At 43.4% G+C, this 21,850-nt stretch overlaps 1 protein-coding gene across 3 annotated transcripts in view; it reads right to left on the minus strand.

Moving 5' to 3' along the window:
* Positions 1-1,617: 1,617 nt before the first annotated feature.
* The window catches only part of hdac4 (histone deacetylase 4), a 130,273-nt gene continuing 110,040 nt past the window's right edge, over positions 1,618-21,850 (minus strand). For all 3 annotated transcript variants that reach the window (XM_070975415.1, XM_070975416.1, XM_070975417.1), the window contains 5 exons: positions 18,183-18,301; positions 17,286-17,419; positions 8,059-8,143; positions 7,672-7,813; positions 1,618-7,160 (listed from right to left, as the gene is read on the minus strand). In XM_070975415.1, coding sequence (XP_070831516.1) covers positions 7,121-7,160; positions 7,672-7,813; positions 8,059-8,143; positions 17,286-17,419; positions 18,183-18,301 — 520 coding nt within the window. In that variant the 3' untranslated portion in view covers positions 1,618-7,120. The remainder of the gene's footprint in view (positions 7,161-7,671; positions 7,814-8,058; positions 8,144-17,285; positions 17,420-18,182; positions 18,302-21,850) is intronic.

A 21,850-nucleotide genomic window follows, 5' to 3' on the forward strand; every position in this document is an offset into this window, starting at 1 on the left:
TGAGGCCTTTTTTTACATATACCGGCGGGCGGGTAATGACAGAGCAAACTGACAACGACTGACGCTGCAAGAAGGCAAGCAAGGAAAGGGAGCTGCCGCACACCAGAATGTCACTGCGGGGAAACGAGAAGGAAAATAGATAGGGGGGTTTTCCAAGATTTCAATTCTCACTGACATTTCAATCCTTTGTTGTGGCGAAGAGGTGGCCATCTTGTGGGCTGGCCTTCAAGAAAGGGGAAAGTTCAACTAGCAGGGCTTCACCTTCCCTCCATCCTGACCTCACCGAGGGGTCGTCAGCGTTGCGTGTCACTACATAGCAGAGATGACGAATGTGGCGATGCCTACGGTGAGCTGAAGGTGAGACGGGCAGTCTGCGTGTCACGAGCACGGTCGTTAGAGCATCCCCGGCCACCGAGGAACCATAAAGAGGTCACATTCCCGACTTTAACGTCATCCTTTTTTTTTTTACCCCTGGGAGCCTCTGGTGCTCTTTACAGCATCTCTATGATGGTAAATATTGTCCCTCATGTCTCCATTTAACCTTATTCTCTCAAGGAACCAGAGATGTGCTGCCTTTCGTTTGCCTTTGACACCGCATGGTGTCTCAAGCCTCCATGATTTACAAAGATTGTGACGAGTCTACAAAGCCGAAAGCCATGGCACTATTTACACTGTTACTCTCTAAATTCAGTTTGTCAGGACAGCGGTGGAATGTGTGTTTATTTGAGGGTGGGTAAGGCAGGATTGGCTTTGTTTGCTTTTGGACTGTTGTCTTAGTGTTAGTTCCACCACCGACAGGGATTCACTGCTGTTTATTTGGACACCAGCTCAGACCTTTGACCTTTCCAAATGGGTGGCTAATCCCTCCAAGCTACTGTGGGGGCCTTGTTGCCATTCCTTCAATGCTGCCTCCCTCTGGTCTTAAAGAAGAACTCCACCAATTTCACACAACAAGGTCTGATTAAAGGTCATCAGGAGTACAACTGCGCATGTGACAGAGACGCATAAAGCCTTTTCCAACTCCAGAGTGTTTGGCACAAACTGATAAACTGACAAGTGATATCTCATCAGTTGTGTCTGGGTGAAATGAAGAAATCTGTGTGGAGTTAGAAAGAAGTGATCTGCAGCCCACTCCTCTCTGCTTGAGGCTAGCTTGAGGGCTATGTTAGCTGCTACTAGCGTAACACATCTGCATCTCCAACCAACCCAACAGCAGTCACGGTGCATTGTGGGTAATATAAGCATTGTGTTTTGACAAGGAAGAATGCATGCGATAAAAGAGATATCTGTCATTGTTCTGCATTGATTGATACTTCAAAAAAACAAAAACTCCATTATGAGTGACAGTATAATTGGACTGCAATGCTGAATCGGTGGAGAACTCTTGAGCAGCAGGACAGCAAAGCTCAAAGTATCTGCATAACCAGATCGTTAAATGGTTGTGTGACAAATCTATGAGCACTTTCATCTGCACTGTTTTTCATTGTGTGTGAGGATGCATGCACACCCCTCAACATCTGCCCTCATGTCTGACAGCAGGACATTTGCCTGACAGTGAATAAGCCCTTTCTTTGCAATCGAAACCAGCAACTAACAATTAACATGAAAACAGACATTGCAGTTTTTCCAAAACAATACTTTATATTGTGATGTCAAAGACATGTTAGAGCAAAGGTTCCCGAGAAAAATGTACTATTTCTGTAACAATGGTGGAACAAGTCGAAAACATAACTGATAAAAAAAGAATACGCATTTTATACATATGTAAACCTAGAACTGTTGTTGAACCACAGTGGTCATAGCGATTACTGGCTTATTTAGTGGAATGGACAACCATAGCAATGACCAGGCATCTGGATGGAGCCCTTTGATAAGTCCAGACGTGACAAAGAACAAAAATGTCTTCCCAAAAGTCCACCAAGGTCACATCTTGCCTGGTATAAAAAAAAAGTTTTCCATTCTGTTGTTGCAGTTTACAAAGCGTCCCCCTAAAACAATTTGTTTTTCTACATAAATACAATAAAATCTATTGTCTGTGTTACAAGTGCTAGATACTTTTTTTTTTCCTTTTTTGTAAAATAGTCAACTGAAGTCTTCCAGGTTTGATGATTCCATGTCCCACAGGTAAAAGCACAACATGGAAAGCAACCAAACTCCTCTGCAGCTGAAACAAAAAAAAAAAGCAGTGAAAGAGATAAGACAGTTCGGATACAGTGAAAGTACTAACGTCCTTCAGTGCTTGATCCCTTGTGCGGTTATGTGGTACGGGACAGACAGACGGGCAGGTAGGCAGTGCATGCGGACAGATGGATCATGCAGAGAGAAAAGAGGAATGGAGTGGAGTCGGACCAGGCCACCTAAATAAACAGATTTGGATCTGGCTGGACTGAACTATGAGGGTTAAAACCAAAAGATATGCCCCCTCCTAATAAATGGAAATTATAAGAGAATGGAAAAGGAATGTCGCTGCTTTCTTTTTGTTACTGGACATTGTGTTAAGACTAACAGTGAAGACAGACGGCCAGAGTAGCCAGACAGTGCTAGTTTTGGCTCCTTTTGAGAAACCAAAGCTTTCAGCAGTAGAAACCCCATGACTGGCACTGCTGTGCAAAGGTTTCTGGGAATGTTCTGGGCTGGGTTACCGAAAAGCATCTCATCAAGTTTACATCCGCAGAGATGTCGGCGTATCCAAGTTTAAGGTGACTTTCAGGATCGCCTGACTATAAGCATTTTCATATTCCAACCACAAATACCACTGTATGCATGAAGTGTCACAGTAATGTAAAAATGTTCCTGGAAACAAATCTTTCCAAAATGACAAAAAAATACAGGAAAGTGATATTTGTGTAGGTCTTTGATATAACGGGAATGTAGAGAAATATCACATTTCTTCCACACAGTTATGAATTTAAAGAATATTCAATAAATCTAAAAATGTGATGCCAAACACTGCTTAGACAGTACTTATCTCTTGGGATACTCGGTGTAAAACCCACTTTGTGGCAGACAATTTTCTGCCAGCTCTGATTCACACCCACATGTTTTCCTTTGTTCTTGTAAATTTACAAAGCGGTAGATGACACATGCATGACGCAGTCTTAAATCTGACCTCTCTGGCCAAGTTCTGCTGGGAGATGCAGTGTAACTCTGCCAGCAGAGGTCAGATACATTCAGTCAGAATGAGAAAAATGACTCCCTTACATGTCTGCTTGAGATTTTGGAAAATTTCAATCATCACACAATAATGTAATCAAAGTTATGTTTGTCTTAAATGTGTTTGTGTAAGACATGGATGTTTGGTGTTCTGTGAGGACAGGCAGACGTGGGCTGCTGCAGGGGTCAACCACCTGTGATCTTTTGGATGCTGGACAGTCTTGCTGAACAACAGGCCACACTGAAACTCAGAGGCATCACAGATGAGTGAGAGTACACATGTGAGCTAGATGAATTTAAAGGGATGTTGATTTAAATTAAAACTGAGGACATTTGGTCAGATAAGGAAATAAGTGATGATCATTTGTAAGGCCCATCAGAGGGATTTAAAGTAGAGGGATAGCATGGCCACGTTCCAATTCAAATACACCCATCCCATTATTCTTGTCTTTTTCTTCTTGTGAGAGGATGAACTTATAAACCTTTAAGAAAGTGGAAGAAATGGATCACCACTTTGGTCTTTTTGAAATGTGCAGAATCCAGATTTGGAATTTCAGTCTCATATTTTTTAAAATACTGAAACTTAGCAGGAAACAGCCAAGATTAGTGTTTTTCTACAATAATGTCAGACACATAAAATTAAAAAAGTGTGGAATGATGCGTACAGATGCATGAAAATGCGAGGCTGAGCAGAGGCCAGCGGCACACCCACTGTATGGTATGGTGCCAATGGGATGAATAAAGCCAAAAACTAGTCATCAGTGTTGAAAGAAAAGACAACCAGTAAAATGCTACTCAACACGTAACCAACTGTAACTGTAAGGACAGTACATGGTGCCTTCAGAAGCACCCTAAAAAGAGCCGACTGTATGTAAGAACCATGAAAGGTATCAACTTTCAATACCAACTTCAAAAACAAGGTCATAGTATTTCATTATGTATAGAGATATATACTGTATATATAATATACTCATTTCTTTTCATATATAAATCTACTATGAACAGACAGTAAATACACAATTGTCCATCATTATACAAAGTAGAAACGTTTGCATCCCCACCCTCCCACAAAAACCCAGAAAACATCGTCATGTCCACTAAAAACCCTCACTGTTGTGAAGTATGTCAGCTTTCAATGTAACAGAGACAAAGAGAGGGAACAAAATAACAGGAAAACACAAAAAAAAGTACAAAAAAGAAGTCACTGGAGTCCACTGAAAGGGCGACACAGCAAGAAAGAAGACAGAGATGAGAGGAAAAAACAAAGAAAAGTAGTCATTGACAAACGTGTGTGGCAGGAATACTCAGGAGGCTGACGTCCTATGTACAGTAAACAACAGTAAAAACCACAGCACTCTGTTTCCTGTTCACTGAAAATACACATTAAAGGTGATTAGCTTGTAGATGAAGCAAAGGTGAGAGAAGGTAGTTGCCCAGCAGGGACCAAACACAAGTTGGAAGGCTGGTTACAGACAGGAAGTTAACCTCGGCACACGGTGAGTGTTTCATCAGACACGCAAAGGTAAAAAAGAGCTTGTATTTATGGTGGTTTACATGCCAAAATGATCACACACATTTACTACAACTAGGCTGGTGGCTGGTGTGTTGTGTAGTCCAGCTAGTAGGGTCAGGCTCTGATAGCAAGTTAAGTTTCAGTGAAGTTCAGAGTCGGTAAAGAGCCCAAATTCATGAAGCTCAGAGTATATTAAAACCAACCAATCTTTGACTTTTATCGTCTTAAATATTAAGATATTTAGAACCAACCCAGCTATACAGGAGGATTCAGCATCCAGAGCGGAATGTGAGCTACATGTGCTATTCAAAGCTGCAAGAATATTCATTATGCATGGGCTCATCCCACTGGCTGTGTCACTGGTCAAGAGAAAAGGACGATTAATAAAGAAAAACAACTATAAAAATACGTGTATACAGTTGGATATTTATAAAGAGCAGCTTGCACTTCACAGCCCATGAACAGATGCACACACACCTGCCTCACAGCACCTGACATTTGGGGAGCAGATGTGCTTAACAAGGGGCTAAAGATGTTAAAGCAGCTGTGAGAGCCTGTGCGGCACTGGAAAATCCCAGGTGGTACGGTCACTGTTACCACAGAGACACAGTTGTCTTAAAGAGAGGGCTGGCTCAACAAATTGGCCCATGTGAGATTAATTCCTCTCTATCCCTCGTTATTCTGCAAAAAAGGAGACTGATTCCAATGCGAGACGAAAGTCTGTGGCTTTGGCTTCATTGTTGTCTAAGAACTACTTACGGTATGAACAGGATTAGAGTTTTCCTGCTGCTCTGGTGCAGTGCATGCTACTGATTGAGGCCGTAGCCACAGTGAGGCATTCAGGTGCACGGCCCACCTATGTGAGTACTGAGGAGAGTTTTCACTGACCACAGGCTGATTGATGGTCCTGACGAGGCTGCACACACACCTCAGGGAGGAGAAGGTGCTCCAGCAACCCCCAGCCCCAGATGGGTGAGGTGTATGATGTGTACTGGCTTTTCTTTCTATCACGTTCCACCCGCCTCTCCATGTCACCTGTGATATCTTTTGTTTTACTTACTGCCTGCATGGAACTCTTTCCACATGCTCTCTATGATATTTATAGCATCTTGTAGTCATTTGTCTGTACTGACCTGTTGTGGCTGAAGGTTTGGACCGGACAGCCTCTTTAACGTGAACAAAATATAGTTAAAATGCAGCTTTCAACTAGTAGCGGCACTTAAAAAATGTAGTTATACTGATGACTTAAGTAGCCTTCATTTCTTATCTAAACTCTTTTCCCCCTGTCATTTTGTTTTGCTGACCAAGTGTCATTATGGTGCCGTTTACAGTGCTGCAAGTCCTTTGCACAGAAGTGTAATTTCATCACCTTCAATTATTGTTTGTAATGATTAAAAGTTTGCATGCTCTCATCATTCCTTGGTTTTGTCCAGCTTTCTCGTAAAGTCCAAAGACTGTGTGATGGATGATTAACAAAACAGGGAAATTAGATGTCTGTCCAAGAAGTTTCCTGGCTACAGGACCGTACCTGAAACATGGACGCACTGAGTAATACTAATCCCACCTTTAACTTCCATTAAAATGAACCACCTTCAACTTGTGGCTGGGAACTACCTGCAAGGATGAGATTATTAAAAATGGGGGAGAAAAAGCAAAGATGGAGGTACAGGGAAAGACAGCAGGCTGCTTGCAGAGAATTATAGGTAAACATGCCAAGGTCCTCCAGTCTATGTGCCAACAACATGCAGGCATTGGATGTCTTGCCAGGATCGAAATGTTTAAGGGGTTGGGGAGAAGAGGCCTCGTTCCCAAAACTGTTTTTTAAGGCAAAGCTCTTTCAGTAGAGTTCAACAGAAAATCCACGAGGTTTGGGGGAAAAAAAGGCACAAACGCACAGTCTTTCGCTGTCAGTCAGTTTGGAACCAGAACACCTGTTGACCTTCCTCATCTGTAATCTTCAACCACGTTGGAAAGCTGTGGGAAGTTCAACCACTTTGCTCCGTTCATCAGGGTATCTTAAACGAGCAGGAATGAGTGAGACGGTGGAGATAAAGCAGAGAGAGAACAGGAGAGTACGAAAAGATGACTACAGATCGTCTGCGTATGGTTCCGACCGGCATTCAAAAAGCACATGTTGTCTAGTGTTTTAAAAGCACTGGCACTCGAGGTTGTCATTGTGGGATGCTTGAGTCAATCCTCTTATATCCAAGGTCTTGAAGAGACAAAGCGACACATCTATGCTGATCAGTCTGTGCACTGCTGATCAGTGAATGCATCGTTCATCTTCAGTGTTCCTCTGAGCGCCACCTCTGCTCGTTCTCTCCCACGTTAACACGCCATCTTGACATGGCAGGGGTGACACGTAGGAGTGGCGTTTAAATTGGACACGGACTGGTTGAGGACACTGTCAAAGATGAAGACTGGTCTCAGTGGTCAAAGGCGAGGGGTGGTTCTTTACATAGGAGCTTCCTCTTCCATCGGTTCCTCTTCAGCCCTGGGCAGAAAAAAAGACATCACCATAAACAGTGTTGTGATATTATAATATTGTTTGTCTGCTCTTTAATGCAAGGCAGGTAGTGCACTGTGGCTGTTTCAGAGCTTTTTTGCTGCCTTCTGCAGCTGGAAGTGATGAGAGACTGAACCCTGCAGGCCATAGAACTACAACAATGAGGTCCAAGACACTAAAAGCTGATGTTAGATATTAATTATATGTGGCGTCATCACAGAGTGGCATCATTACTTTTCACAGTACAGTGCGTCTGATTCACTGTGTTTCAACACTGTATTTTGCTTATTTAATTTCTTGACAAGAAATAGATGATAAGATTGATACCACTCTCATGTCTGTACAGTAAATATGAAACTACTGCCACCAGCTGGTGGCTTAGCTTAGCACAAAGACAGGGCGGAAGCAGCTCACCTGGCTCTGCCCAAAGATAGCAAATACCACACATTATACGTCATTTATGTGCAAAAAAACAGAACACCTGAAGTTCAACGAGTACCTCTTTCCGATGTGCTTGTTGGCAACGGACAATGAGGCCATAGCGGAGACAGTCTCTGCTTCCTCTGCATCACGCTGCAGGGCTTCGCTCAACGAGCAACCGAGTGTGGAGGCGGAGCGCTGCAGCGAGCGCCAGTATTTACCTACAAAGGACCAGAACAGGGTGAAAGTCCAATAAGAGCAGCTGCTGTGCACAATGGGCCGCTGGCTGCAGACTTATTTGTTTTACTGAGCTTTTAGAATATGAATAACCAAAACATCCACAGAATATCAAAATAAAAATGATTTGCAAACTAAAAATCACTTAAATCAGACATCATTCATTTAGACAGAGCACATCACAACGATGCTGACGCACGTTGTGGCTGGAGGTAAATAATCCACTCACTGTGAGCTTCGAGGACTTTCTCCATAGAGTGGACAGCGTTGGCATTGGGTCTCTGCTGCAGCACCTCGTCAGGAAGGGGATCCAACTGAAACAAACAGAAAATAACATCAAAACACATTTCCTGCGTAACTTTTATACCAAAAACTGGGGGGAAAAAAAAGTGCACTGCACGATTTCCAGTATCCACTAGCCACATCGTCTAGATTATTTCAACCACTTGTGCTGAAATGAAAGTTCAAAACAACTTGGCGCTGAGCCGATGCCTACTGGAAACATCGGCCAAATGCATTAAACGTCTCCAGGCATTTTTTTCTCTCGATATAGTGGGTATGGCTGGATATGTATTCTTATGAATATGACTGACAGGTGTTCAGAAACGCTGCACCAAAACACGGCAGAAACCTGACTTGAACTAATGCGGTTCCCTCCTGGTTTAAAGGATCACTTCTGAATGTGGACCACAGCCCTGCGTTGAATCACTCCAAGAGGTGGGGAAGAAGCTCGAGCTGCTGACACAATAGAAAATAGGCCTGCAGATGCACACCTCCTCCCACTCACCGAGAGCTTTGCTACTCTTTGACACAAACTACAATGTGTGCTTTGTACTGTGTCCCACGCTAAGAACACAGACGAGTGTAAACTGATGCAAATACATGGAAACCGCTCGCTCACGCAGAGACATACATACACGAATACTCATGCCAACACTGAAGCACACACACATGCGCACACACACACCTCAGGGAGCGCAGCTAAGCCTTATGAAACTCTCCAAGCCACAATTCAGAGGAAACAGGGCTATTCCCCAATGTGCCTTCCCAACCCGGAATGATTCAATTTCCCCTTTGGCTGACTGCACATACGACACTTTCTCATCCTATTTTGTCAAACAGGCCCATTCAGCTCTACATTCCAACACAGACGACATGCATCCCTTTTCTGCTCAATCATAACCCGACGGAATAAAGGAGCAACTGAGAAACATGTAAAGGGAGACAGAGAGAAGGAAAAAAGGTTTGGCTGGAGATTTGGGAGTAGAATGTCGGAGAGAAGAAGAAAAAAGTCACCGTCGGTCGGGCTCGCTTCGCCAAGGCTGGAAGTTTTCTTTTAATTAAAACAAATAGTGTGTGGGAGGGGTCCGCGAGGGCCGAGGGAAGAGGCAATCGAGGGAGAGGGATACTTTAATCCTGCTGTGGCACGACAGGCTACATCATGCACTCAGGGATGGACAGAGGCGCATATGCCTAGACACACACATACATATAGTTTGTGCACAAATATTTACATTGGCTTATTTGCCATTTGGCAAGAGGAGGCTTAATTACATCATTTGCTAAAAAGACATAACAGGCCAGCTCTAGATTTTGTTCTGTGACTCTGATCAATGCCTCTGTAGTACAGTTCATCCACGTAGCCGCTCTAATGCAGCCTTTTTCTGCACTTTGCAACAGCAACAAACGGGAAAACAAAAAGACCTCGACTGTTGTTCTATTAACATGAAAGTCCACCCACATAATGACTGTTCTTGCTATAACGTGCGATTTACCACAACAAGACATGTCAGATCATTTCATGTAATATGATATTCAAAACCAATGGCACTCAGAAAACGGATATGATAGATGATGTTTCTATAAACCACTGAGAGCCCACATGTAAACTGCCCTGTGTTATGTTGTGTTCAGACTGACAATAATACAGTTCTTTCTCTCATGTGAATGGTGTATTTCTACTGTTTGCCTCATGATTGTGAGGCAACACACCCACACCAATGCAGCTTAAGTCTTCTTAAAACAGGGCTATTTTTATTCAGAGCTACACTCAACCACACCTGGGAGCTGCCCTGAACTGTTGGCTAAGGAGCTCATCTTCTACCGAACTTCAGCCCCTTCTTGTGGCTGAGGAGGCAGACAGCAGTACTTCTTCTTCACTCTCATCACAAACTGTTCCCAGCCCATCTGGAGACTTAAACCATCAATCTTTCAGTCAAAACTTACTTCTCCAGCCTTCAGGCTGCAGCCGCCAACTTTTCACCATAACCCTAGCCAGTGCCGGTTCAGCCTTGCCCAACCCACACTAGCCCAGCTCCCTGTCACAGCAGGGTCAGGGGTTCTCTGGGGTTTCGTGGGGTTCACCTAAGAGCAGGGTTGGACCGGGGCAGCCTGTCAGCTTGATTGACAGCTGGGCCTCACGCTTATAAACTTTAATGGCTCTTGTCAGGGTACTCCAGGGGCCCCTACCTTGCAGGTATGGCGAACACACAGACATGCATGTGCACTATATACAAGCACACATTCGTCTGCCACATCAGCCACAGCAAAGTTTCTGTTTATTTAAGTTTGTGGGCCTGGCTGCTCCTCGACCTCTGCATCTTCATACCATCAGATGTGCAGCGGTCGTTGAGAGAGAGAGCGAGGGAAATGTCCTTTAAAGATGGTTTTCTGAGGAGGTCTTTTTCCTCTGTGTGACACTGCTGTCCAACACGCTAGGTCCTGGCCAACAAAACTGAGACACCATGGAAAGCCATGAGCTGAGAGTGAGGAATGTGCCCGGTAAAAACATTCCTGAGGGAGGCTGAAATCAAAACAGTGGAAAGAGGAGGAAATCCACTTGTTCAGCAAAAGAAAAGTGCACAAGGCATCCATTGTTTACTGTTGTGCCTGTGTGCATATGTTGGCGGTCACTAAAACCGGTTGATTATGTTATGCTAACTGAACAAGGTAACGATGTGTATTGTGCAAAGAAGGTGACCTTTTTTGGAAAAGGGTGTACGTTTGCCTTGTAGTCTGCGGGTGGTGGTGAATAGTCAGACCCAAGGGGGGACAGGTGAAGTCGAGCGTCTTACTGTAACTGGAGTGTAAACACGCCGAATAACCTCATTGACAGCTGGTAACAATTAGCATATTAGCCTGTTGTTTATCATATAATTGCTAACAACCACGGTTTTGAACTGGGCCAACATCTGTTTGCGAGCAATCATCAATTAGTCCTGAGTTCAGAGTTGACTAGCGTAGTCGCCAATGCATCATTCATGAGCTATTTAACCAAAAAGACTTCATGACTACACACTACAGTGATGGGGGTGCATAAAACAGCCTGTAAGGTCCATTCAGCAATTTTTATCCCTCTCTTTCCCAGCTAATTTGATCTGCTTTCAAAGGAAACCTAATGCTCATTATAGCAAAGCCTGTCTTAAACTGCCAATAAAAGCAGAGATATATTTCTCACACTAGCAAGCAGTAAAACACTGCAAGTACAAGCTACACAGGAGGCGAAGAGGATATAAGAAACACCTTTATTATGTTTTGGTTCCTGTGCGAAGGCGCACAAATTTTCTTCCTTTTTAGACTGCCAAACAACAAAAGCTCCCATTACGTATATGATAAATAAGACTGGGCAGGTAGGTCTTAACCATTTATATTGCCCTTCACTGACTATAAAATGCATTCAGCAGGCTTTGCAGCTTCAATTCTGTGTTAAATGAATTTTAAACTCTTCTGTACTCATCTATCAGACAACAGGCAGCAGCACTTACTGGCATATACAGCATCATCCGACCCCTCTTTTATGGTTTAAAATTATTATTGAAGATTTTCATTAAAACAAAGGTCTGTTAAGTTCTACTGATGGCTGAATGAGCTACTACAAAGGCCCGCTGATGAAGGTATGGCAATATTTATATAAAGCAAGACAATGGTCATTCATGACATATTTTGGGACCATGCATCAGTGCGAAACACTGCAGCCAGTTCTTCATCAATATGACAATAGTTCATTTTGCTGCCAGAATTATGTAACCAGTTGCATCACACCAAGTGTGCTGGTGCCAACAGTCCCAACAGGTGTCTCCAAATCAATCAGGCCTGAAATCTTCAAGGTCGCCACTTTAAGCTACAGTGTATGCAACAGTTAAATAAATACGGTGACGTCTTGGGTTCTGGACACTTCCAGACAATACAAACCCTCAGGCAGTTTGGAGCTTCATAAACAAAAGCACAGCTGACCAGCTAATCCAGCTGTGGTCCCATGCCTGAGCCTACTCATTCGCTCCATTCACAGTCAGCCAACAGACACATGCACAAACTCAAATATATCCTCTAGAAATAACCCGCTCACTGGACACATTAAAACAAGTACAGAATTAATCCGACTGTTGGACACTTGCTGCCCGGTTTTGCTTTGTTGTTCAACCTGGTTGATGAGGCCACAGCGCCCACTTAAGTCCTGCGTTTCTTCTTCTGATTCCATTTGCCATCAGAGGTCATTGCCAGACTCTGTCAGCAGATGAAGAAGAAAAAAAACAAAGCCAGGCCTTTTATCTCTCCCTCCAGCTCAATTCCTCACTGACGTTTTCCCAGCTACATTCCAAGTCCATTACAGAGACCTTTGCTGAGATTATGATAAAAACACTTGCTTCCTGCCATTTTGATCTGATCAGGGACACTTTAGCCCCTCTTTTTTTCTGTGCTATGTTATCAAAGCTGCACACAACTGAATAATCTGCCTTTGTTCAAACAGCTGACATCACTTGCTGCAAGTCAAGAGAACTCTAGGTATACACTTAGCAAGTCAACAGCATCCGCAATTGTGTTGTTCATCACTTTATCAAAACCATCATCTGCTAATGTGGAATCCTGTACAACTCTATCAGGCTTCTGTCATGATGCCTTTCATGTTCAATAAGCATGTTGTATGAAATAAACAAATTAAATTAATATGAAATTCTATGCATCAGAAATCGATAACAACATCATTTTTTTTGTAAGGTATTCTATGTACAATGCCCAAGTGTTTTCCAAAAACCTGCATACAATTAAAATTCATTCCAAACCTTTCCAGACTTTGAAGACCTGCATAGGTACTGTACTCTGTACAGCTGCTTTATAACAATAGTTTCCTCCTCTCAACTTCAAATGATTACTCCATTTCCCTTTATTATCTGATCCCCTGGCCCAAGCTGACCCTGCTGGAGGAGGTGTGAGGGTAACCATTTTCAGATGTGTACCATTGACGGGGCCCTGGGTGCTCGGTCGAGAAGGATGTCCTGCAGGGCTCAGGCAATTGATGCTCCCTGCCTCCTGCCTATTTTCAAATTTTCAGCTCCCTGTGGCATCCATCCAGTGACCTCCTCCAAATCCCGCTGAGGCCGACACTCTGCAGGCTGCTGAAACCTAAGAAGCAAACCCCCTGATCCAATTCCTTAGTTTTGCAGCAGGGCGGTGCTGTGAGTAACGAGAGCGTCGTTCAAACTGTAAGTTCTGAGTGCAAACCTCCATGACAGCAAAAAGCAGCCGCCCTGCTGAAGTGTCCTCAAATTCCTGAAACCGCACCAGCAGTAATGGCGGTTACTCTATGTAACCTTGAGTCACTGGTGGGCGCAGAGCAGGTAAACAGAGTTGGGTTAATAGATTAAGCCTCTAGTTTGTGTATTTCCCCTCTCATGTGAAACCTTGTGAGTTTTCTTTGGCAGATTTGGCATATAGCAGTGCTTTCCCCTTAAGAAGAAATATCCAAGGGTTAATAGCAGTGTCGGCATGTTCCACAGTGCTTTAACTAAGCCCCAGTCTGTCCAGTGTCATCTTAAAGTTGCTGCACAGTTCATCTATCTGCTGTGGTCAATGTCTTCATGTTCCACAGGACGGTGGACTGATTGGTTGCAGTGACCTATTCTTATTAATGTGATCCCGTGTTATTGTTCTGTTTGTTTTGCTCCGACTCCAAGATCCACATGGAACAAGGCCATGCTGTTTTTTACGATTCCAAGAACTCATTTATAGCTCGAGTTGTCTGCAAGGCTGGAGCAAGGGGCCTAGGGATGTGCAGATACCACCCTCAACAAGGCAAACACAGATTCAGAGCCAAAGTAAAGTACCTATTGAATTGATCACTTTCATTTATACAAGCATAGTTTGTTTTGAGTGTAAGACTGAAATCTAATCATTTTTATCCATAAATTCGACTGAATACAACAATTGTTTTAATTTATCGATACAACTTATTGATGCAACAATCTTTAACTACTCCTTTGTAAGGTACTATACATACCTAATGAGAACTGTAGACCCATATGCATGAGTATAACTATTCTGGATGTCTCAGTGGGCAGAAGATAATGGCTTTAGCAGGTACAGTAGTCATTCCAATGGCTACTAACACTCTGTGCTTGTGGCTAGGCCTGTAGCAACATTTGATGGTATGTGAGTTATTCAAAATACACAAAGTTAATGCACTACTTCATCATTATTTCTCTAAAGAGGGAATTTGAAAATTGGCTTCATGGTGTGCGCACTGCTCAAACATGTCAGCAAAATTTGCATCGACCATTCGCATTGAACTGAACTGAAACACCAAAACTGAAACTTGAACACTAAAGTGCGTGTTGTGTGATCACAACTGGACAGCTTTAAATATAGTTATGAACTCATACAAAACACAATGAGGAGGCAGAGAGATCCAAGTACTCAAGGGACAGCACAACGAGGGTTGGGTGATGTCCTGGGACGTCTTACGGGATACTCCTATAATTTTCTATTTTTTCCTCATTTGAGCCCATTCACTAACCTGACACGCTAGATGTGTGTCACACAGAAGCATCTTGGAAGACATCCTTGGCAACTGTTTGGGAAAGTTCAGGCACTTTCAGAAAATACTTGGCATGTGTCTGGATGAACCATCTGTCTATCAAAGTCACGGGCCAACTTCTACGAATCAGATCAACGAACCATGTGATGATGTAGGACCAGAGGTTCCTCGCAGGACGCTGATTGGTCCTCTCTTTACTTTTCCTTCCTATAGCCTATTGTTATCAGAACAGTGGGGCTCCTTTAAGGAACAGGGCGGTGCATCGAGTGTGTGTTTGCGTGGCGAGTACGTGGTTAGTGAGTGGCAGACGGTGGCTGAGCTCAGGGTAGACAGGTGTTGGGGATGGGAAGAGAGAGGAAGGTTAGCAGTGAAGTAGTGGCAGTAAATGTAGAATGTAAGTTACAGTTTGCCCATGAATAAATGCTGCAGCTCCACAATATCCTGAAGCTTCCCAGCATCTGGGTGACAGTGACGTGGGTAAGCCCTGAAGTCAGCATCAACTTCAGCCTTGGAGAAGAACAAAGTCTTCCTTGTGCTTTCCTCTGCTTAAGCCACCTCGTTAAGCAGATCATCTGATTATAAAAAACATTCTAAATGTTGGGCTGGTGGACGATTCAGCCCGTAGATTCGCTCGCTTTATTTTTGTGGACTGTGAACAAAACAGATTACCAGTGGACTTTGGAGACACGCTCTGAGGCCAGGCACGAACTACAAGCTGGCTTGAGCTGCAGCCTGGACATACAGTATCTGGATACACAACACCAGTTCTGAACCACGGAGACAAGTGCTCTTGTCTCATTATACACAACCTCACAAACAAGCTACCAGTCACACCCTCTTCCCTTTGCATGAAGCTAAATAATCTCTGTGCCACAATTCAGTAGTCCTTTAAAAACAAAAGCACTGAGATATCTTGGATGCACAATGTCGGGGGAGAAAATCAGACTGAGCAGCTCGTCCAAAAAAGCACTCCAGCCTCTCCATTAGCTGGAAGAAAGGAGTGGGCGGCTTGGAGGAGTTGCTATTCTGTTGTGCGCCATGAATCACAGAGCGCTGATGTTTGTTCAGTTCCACGGCCCAACCTACACACTCCCACAATTAACCTTCTGCCTGGAAATCCTCTCCCCCTGACGTGTTTGTGCGTGTGTCTGTCTGCGTGTAGCGTGTGTGTGCGGTGTTTATTTCCTCTGAGCGCTGCAGAGAGCGTAAGAGGACATGGAGGGAAAATGGTTTTGGCCAAGATAAAAGAGCACTTTTGTCAGAGGAATGTTCAAGCTTGTTCTGTATTTTCAATTTCATGTATTTATGTAAGGTGGCCATCAAACCTTTAGCTTGCAAATGTATGTTTTTTTTGGTTAAAGTAATTTGCTGAAGCGCTCCTTCACGACAACATTTGTTTAAATTACCTGCATTTTCACATTTCTGCTTTATTTTAGCCTCTTTCACATAGTTTTCTGTAAATTACTGAGATAACCATTCAGGTACTGCTGGGATTTTCACTTTGAACACATGCAGATACATTCAGGAACATTTCCATCTTGCACGCTTTCACACATGCAACGGCAATGCTGGAATAGATGGGGCAAAGGAAAGTTTGGCAGATGCCGCTTCTGTGTGCTAACGGGCATAAAACTCAGCAGCAGGAGAAGAAGAAGATGGGGCAAGGCTGTATGTTTGTGTACATGCTGGAAGACATTTTGGGCAAATGTGCATAATGTTCTTGTATTTAATATTCAACGTGTTTGCTAGACAAGTAATATTTTTTCGTGATCTGCACACTGTAAACAAGTCGTGAATTCAAACACATTAGTGGAGTCAGTGTTAGCAGGTCTTAAGGTGGGGGGGGGGGTAATTGGCAGCACAGATTTCCCTGAATATTGATCCCTGCTCTCATTCACACATGACCCCATGCAGGAAATGTTCCACCATATTTCAGAAATAGAATACATGATATGTTGATACATGGAACGCACTCGACCAGGTGAGCTCTGTTGAATCACCTTTCATGTGAGTCATCCAATCAAAAAGTTGCCTGAGAGGTAAAGATTCACGAAAAGGGGTTGCGTGTTCTAGCTTCAGAGGGAATCAGGAAAATCTGTTAGTAAAATTTCAAGCTCTCTTATTTGAGGCGTGGTGATTTCGAATGAAATGCAGCCAGGAATAAGAATTAGAAACAAGTTGTGTGCAACTGCATTCTGAAAGTTTTTCACTGACAGCACAAATACAAAGGCTCTTCATCTGCTTGAGGTCCTGCGTGTTCACTTCAACGCAATTGAACATACAATCTATACTAATGATGCTACTAAAGACTCTCATCAATGCATTAATTAGAACAGAACTCTAAATGTACACACTTCTCTTTACTTACCATATTATTGGTATTAATGTGAACTTTGCAAAATAAAAAGAATTCAGCATTACACTTATATGTCAATTTATGTCACTGGGACTAAGCAGATCATATTTTCTATATTGTATTTGTGGCGAATGTGCAAAGCTCCCACCACAAACCTCGGCCCATATTTAATCTCACACTAGTTACTTCAATTCCATTGCGTATGTCAAATCGTAATGCCTGGCTCAAGGTTATTTTGATAGTGATGTATGAGGATACTTTGACGGTAATTTATCCCTTCTCCTCTTACCTCATTGCCAAGCAGAGCAGAGACGCAGGCTTCGGAGGCATCACATATGGCAGTGAGGTCGTGACCCCCCTCCAGGGCTAGAACCACCCGACCGCCTGCCAGACCCATCAGCTGCCTGGTCAGGTAGCCAAAGCCTGGACACACAGGAAATGACAGGAAAGAAAAGGCAGAGAAAGAGAGGGAGGGTGAAAGAGAAAAAGAATAAGATGGGGGAGCACTGACGTTCAAGCTCTAACTTCCTCTTTGGATATCGATCAAAGAAAAAAGACAGAAAAGGGAGGTTTGGGCATGGATGAGGAAGGGGGTGACTGCATCAGAGAGAGGAAGAGAAAAAAGAGAGTGCACTGGGGATTTACTGGGGGGCAAAAAACAAGCCATAATATGAGCCAGGTTTAATTTCAATAAATGCGGCTTTGCGTTTAGGCTTGGTCACAGCCTTTGATCTTTTTCTTCCAGGAGGAGGGCAGTTTTAATATATGCATTCAACCATACTTTCTTCTACCCTCAATTCTACCCATATCCCCTCTTCCTGCAATCCTCTCTAAACCACCCATATCACCCCCTTCACAACCAGGACCCCTGCTCTTATTTGGGTTCTGCAGGGTGGTTTAAGAAAAGCTCTTTGTTGGCACGCCAAGGTTCTCGATCTGAATACACAAGTCACACGCACAAAGTGAGCACGAGACGCGTGTTTGAGCGCCGGAGTGTGTGTCTGTCCCGCTTTCCTGCTATCAAAAATTGTGTTGCGGTGCACAGCCAGAAAATATAAATTACAAGACTGTGGAGGACATGCATTAAAATGTGTAGGCATCATTAAAAGTTATTTTAAGTTTTCTTTTTTTTATCTATGGCATAAAAAAGAGAGTAATTAACTGGGTAGCTGTGGTCTGTACTTACATTTGGCTGTCAGTTTGTATCCTCCCAGGGGTGAGGCATGTCCGTCTACCGCATCAAAGCCTGAAGATACCAGAACCACATCCGGGGCAAACTCGTTGGCAATAGGCATAACCACCGTCCTAGAGAATGCAACAGGAAAAAAAATGTCAACAATATACATAAGCCATATATAGGATACTTTAGTGCATATGAGTATTTGGTTTTTGGCTTGCTGCCCTCCACAGGAAGCCCAGACAGCAGAGGTAGTTTATAGATTCAGTATGCTAAAAACACAGCACGGAAAACTTGGTGATAAGTGAGCTTAAATCTTCTCCTGCTGGCTGAGGGGGTGTCTCCATCCCAACCTGCCCTGCTGAGTCACATCTTCCTGAATCAGGCCAATCAAAAAAGTATGCTGTATTTCTCCGAAACACATTAAACGTACATTCCCAGATAAGAAATTGCTCCTCAACCTACTCCACCCACCAAAGTACAATCAAAACCACTGAGTCTGACGAGCCAGTGTTTCAAGATTTCAAAATACCAATTTTGGAAGATAACATATTACATTAGATGTAACAGCGTTAAAGGATGTAACGCTCACAGATAAACATACAGTGAGATTCAAGAGGTATAAGAACTGGAGCACTGAGGGCAACAGGGTGAAATCTGATCTGAACTCTGTCACCTCTGATGGTTAAAAGAGGAGTAGTACTAAATTATATATATGGAGATCTGCCTTTAGTGTGCTTACAGTCGTTCTGATGATGGCTGTGGTATGTGGTGTAAACAAGCTGGAGATGCTACAGTTCATTTTGCTGCATAATGGCTGCTATATTTTTCAACTCTTTTACAGCTTTTCTCTCCCTTTCATGGTTTTCAAAGCAAACATCCACCTAATGAGTTTGTATGTACAGTATGTGTGTGGCAGAGGAAATTACAGCATGCACTTTTTGAAGTGGAAAGTTTGGAAATTTGGAGGCAGCATTACACTTCAACATCCTTAAGTAAAAAGGAGAGGCGGAAGGACAGTTATAATTGCATGTGTGTATGTGTGTTAAGTATGCAGGATAATTCTAACACTGGATGGGTGTGGTGAATGAGGGCTGTTTGTGTACAACCTTCATCTAACACACAGCTGGTAGGGAGGAGGTACTTGTGTGTAATGTGTCATACACATAAATCCAATCAACAGTGCAGTGCTGTATAATGATTCACTGCAAGCTGTGGCTGGAAAATCCAATCCGGTTTCAATGGTGACCCCATTTGAAAAAAACAGCATGCAGGATGGGTGTTTAATACTAAAAAAGTTCTGCACAGGATGATTAGATTATATTAGATCAGATTACACTTGTTTGAATTTATAAGCTTTGTTTCATTTTCTCTGGTAGCTGGAGACAACTCGCTTTTATTTAAATAAATGAATCCAATTATACAACAGGTAATGCGCAAATGGCTTAAAGAAAAATGAATTCAAACTCCGAGTTTGGTTTTGGTTAGAGCGTCTGCAATGGTATCTATAAATTAGGAATCAGTAATTAATCACTGAAGTGGTCTATAATACTAGGGTTGGCACATCAGCGGCTTAGTCGACTTCATATAAAAAGTATAATGTGTCATGGTAACGTGGTTTAGAATGATTTAGGATGTCTCACTCAGTTCATAAATAGTTGGACTTCCCAGATGGCAAAACAAGTGGTTCCCTCTGATTCAGGTTCTACACAGGAATTTTTGGGGGTCTGGGATATTTGGGAAACTGTGTTTTGGTGAGGTCTGCGATTGACAGAGTACCACAGGGTTCCGTCGTAGGTCCTCTGTACTTTGCCGACCTCAGGAACACGGTGCTGGTTTGCTGGCTGTGGGCAAGCAGCGTGCCCTGAACTCCGCAGGCCACCGGTTTTTCCATCTCTTGTTCACCACCAAATTATAACCTTTAACTGCGCACACCACACCCCCCACCACAACACAACACACATACGTACACACAGCTGTCTGAGGGAGAGGTGGGAGGTAGTATTAGGAGCCTTTTGGTAGTCCCAGACAGCAAGGATACACAGAGTGCGTGCGTCACTGTGTGTTAGCGTGCATCTGGCACAATCTCGGAGGAAAACGTCATGTAAAGATGAAGGAAGAGGATGGAAGATAAAAGTCTGAGCAAGAGAGAAAAAGATAGAGAGAGAGAGAAAATGAAAGAGGGCGATGCCTGTGAGGGAGGAGTCTAGAAAGAAATCATGGACCAAGACTGAGTGAGTAAGGACATGAATGAACAGTCGGCATTACGGCAAGTGAAAATGTGCCTGAAAAACATGATCTGTTGACAAGTTTTTAATCAGACAGCATTCAACAACAAACTAGAGAATTATGTAAAATGAAGAACGACTCTGCTTAAGGACGTTAATATTTTCCAGCTCTCGTTTCAGAGTTTGTCGCATGTGTTCGCAGGTTTCCTCCGTCTTTCCCCGCCCACTCACAAACTTACATACACACACAGCCTTGGCCCATTAACATTTGGGTCATAAAAGACCCCACACTACAGGGAGCTGGCCACAGGCGAGCATGTGGGCTGACACACGGCGCAGGGGGAAACCTGGACCGCCAAGGACACTTAAACTACTGAGGGCTCCCCTGCCCCCCCTCCACCAACCTTGAACACAGACAGAGACGGTTCTGGTCACGATGATGAAAAACTGCTGGTGTCATCAGTTCCAACCCCCAACCCCTGCAATAATATCCTGACATTTAAGGAAATAAAAACCCACAGTAATCAATTAGCAGACTGGCATGAAGGGAAGCTAGTGGTTTTGGGGAAGGCTAATTGTGCGTGAATCAGAGGCTATGTATGCGGAGATGAAAAAGCTTTTCTGTTAATTAAGGGAGGGTTGAGTTTACGACTGAGCTGTAAGCTATGGGACATCCTGAGCGAAGACGCTGCGATCTCCACCACTGCTGGCTCTCTCATGGCTGGATCTTGCTGTGAGTGGAATTACTTGGGTAAGCATGTGGTGTAAACTTTTGTTTTGTATTGTTTGGTTTACCTAGCAACAGGTGCATGTGTCAAACTATCAGCTGTGGAACGCTGGGCTTGGACCTGTGTTTGTGGGATTGTTGGGTGGTCATTAAATGCCAGCAGTTTAATTCTGCCATTCATAAAGATGGGGCTTTAGAGCAGAGGTTGAGCTCCAAAAACACTGGATCTTGCACTTATCCTTTCCCAGACTTTAGAAAACTCCGCCAAAGGGCTTACAGCCAGTGAACCTTTTTCACAGGCTGAGAAGTCTTCCCTATGATGGGTGAACTGATCTTGATGTGTAAAACTGGTGGAGTTCCCTTTAAGTCGTCATCAGATGTTGTATGAAGCACATTGTATGTAGGATGACAGATCTAATTTGAATAAATAATGATGCTTCGCAGTGTTTGATACTGTGTTTGGATTTAAGAGTGAAATACTGCATTTGGGAGAGAAGCTGTGACGTGTACATGCTGACCACTATCTCTGCCTCTGTGCACACTCAACATCTCTCTCTTTGCCCATCAAACCCTCATAACATCGACTTTACTCTACAGACTACTAACTTCAACAAGCTAAACCTTACAAAGGGCTGCTTTTGCATTCGCGCTCACTAAATATCCCTCTTTTGATCCCGCTGAGTGCATCCACTTTTCAGCAATAATCATCCAACATAGTTTCA

Source organism: Chaetodon trifascialis, chromosome 12 (genome assembly GCF_039877785.1).
Source record: "Chaetodon trifascialis isolate fChaTrf1 chromosome 12, fChaTrf1.hap1, whole genome shotgun sequence".
Lineage (NCBI taxonomy): Eukaryota > Metazoa > Chordata > Actinopteri > Chaetodontiformes > Chaetodontidae > Chaetodon > Chaetodon trifascialis.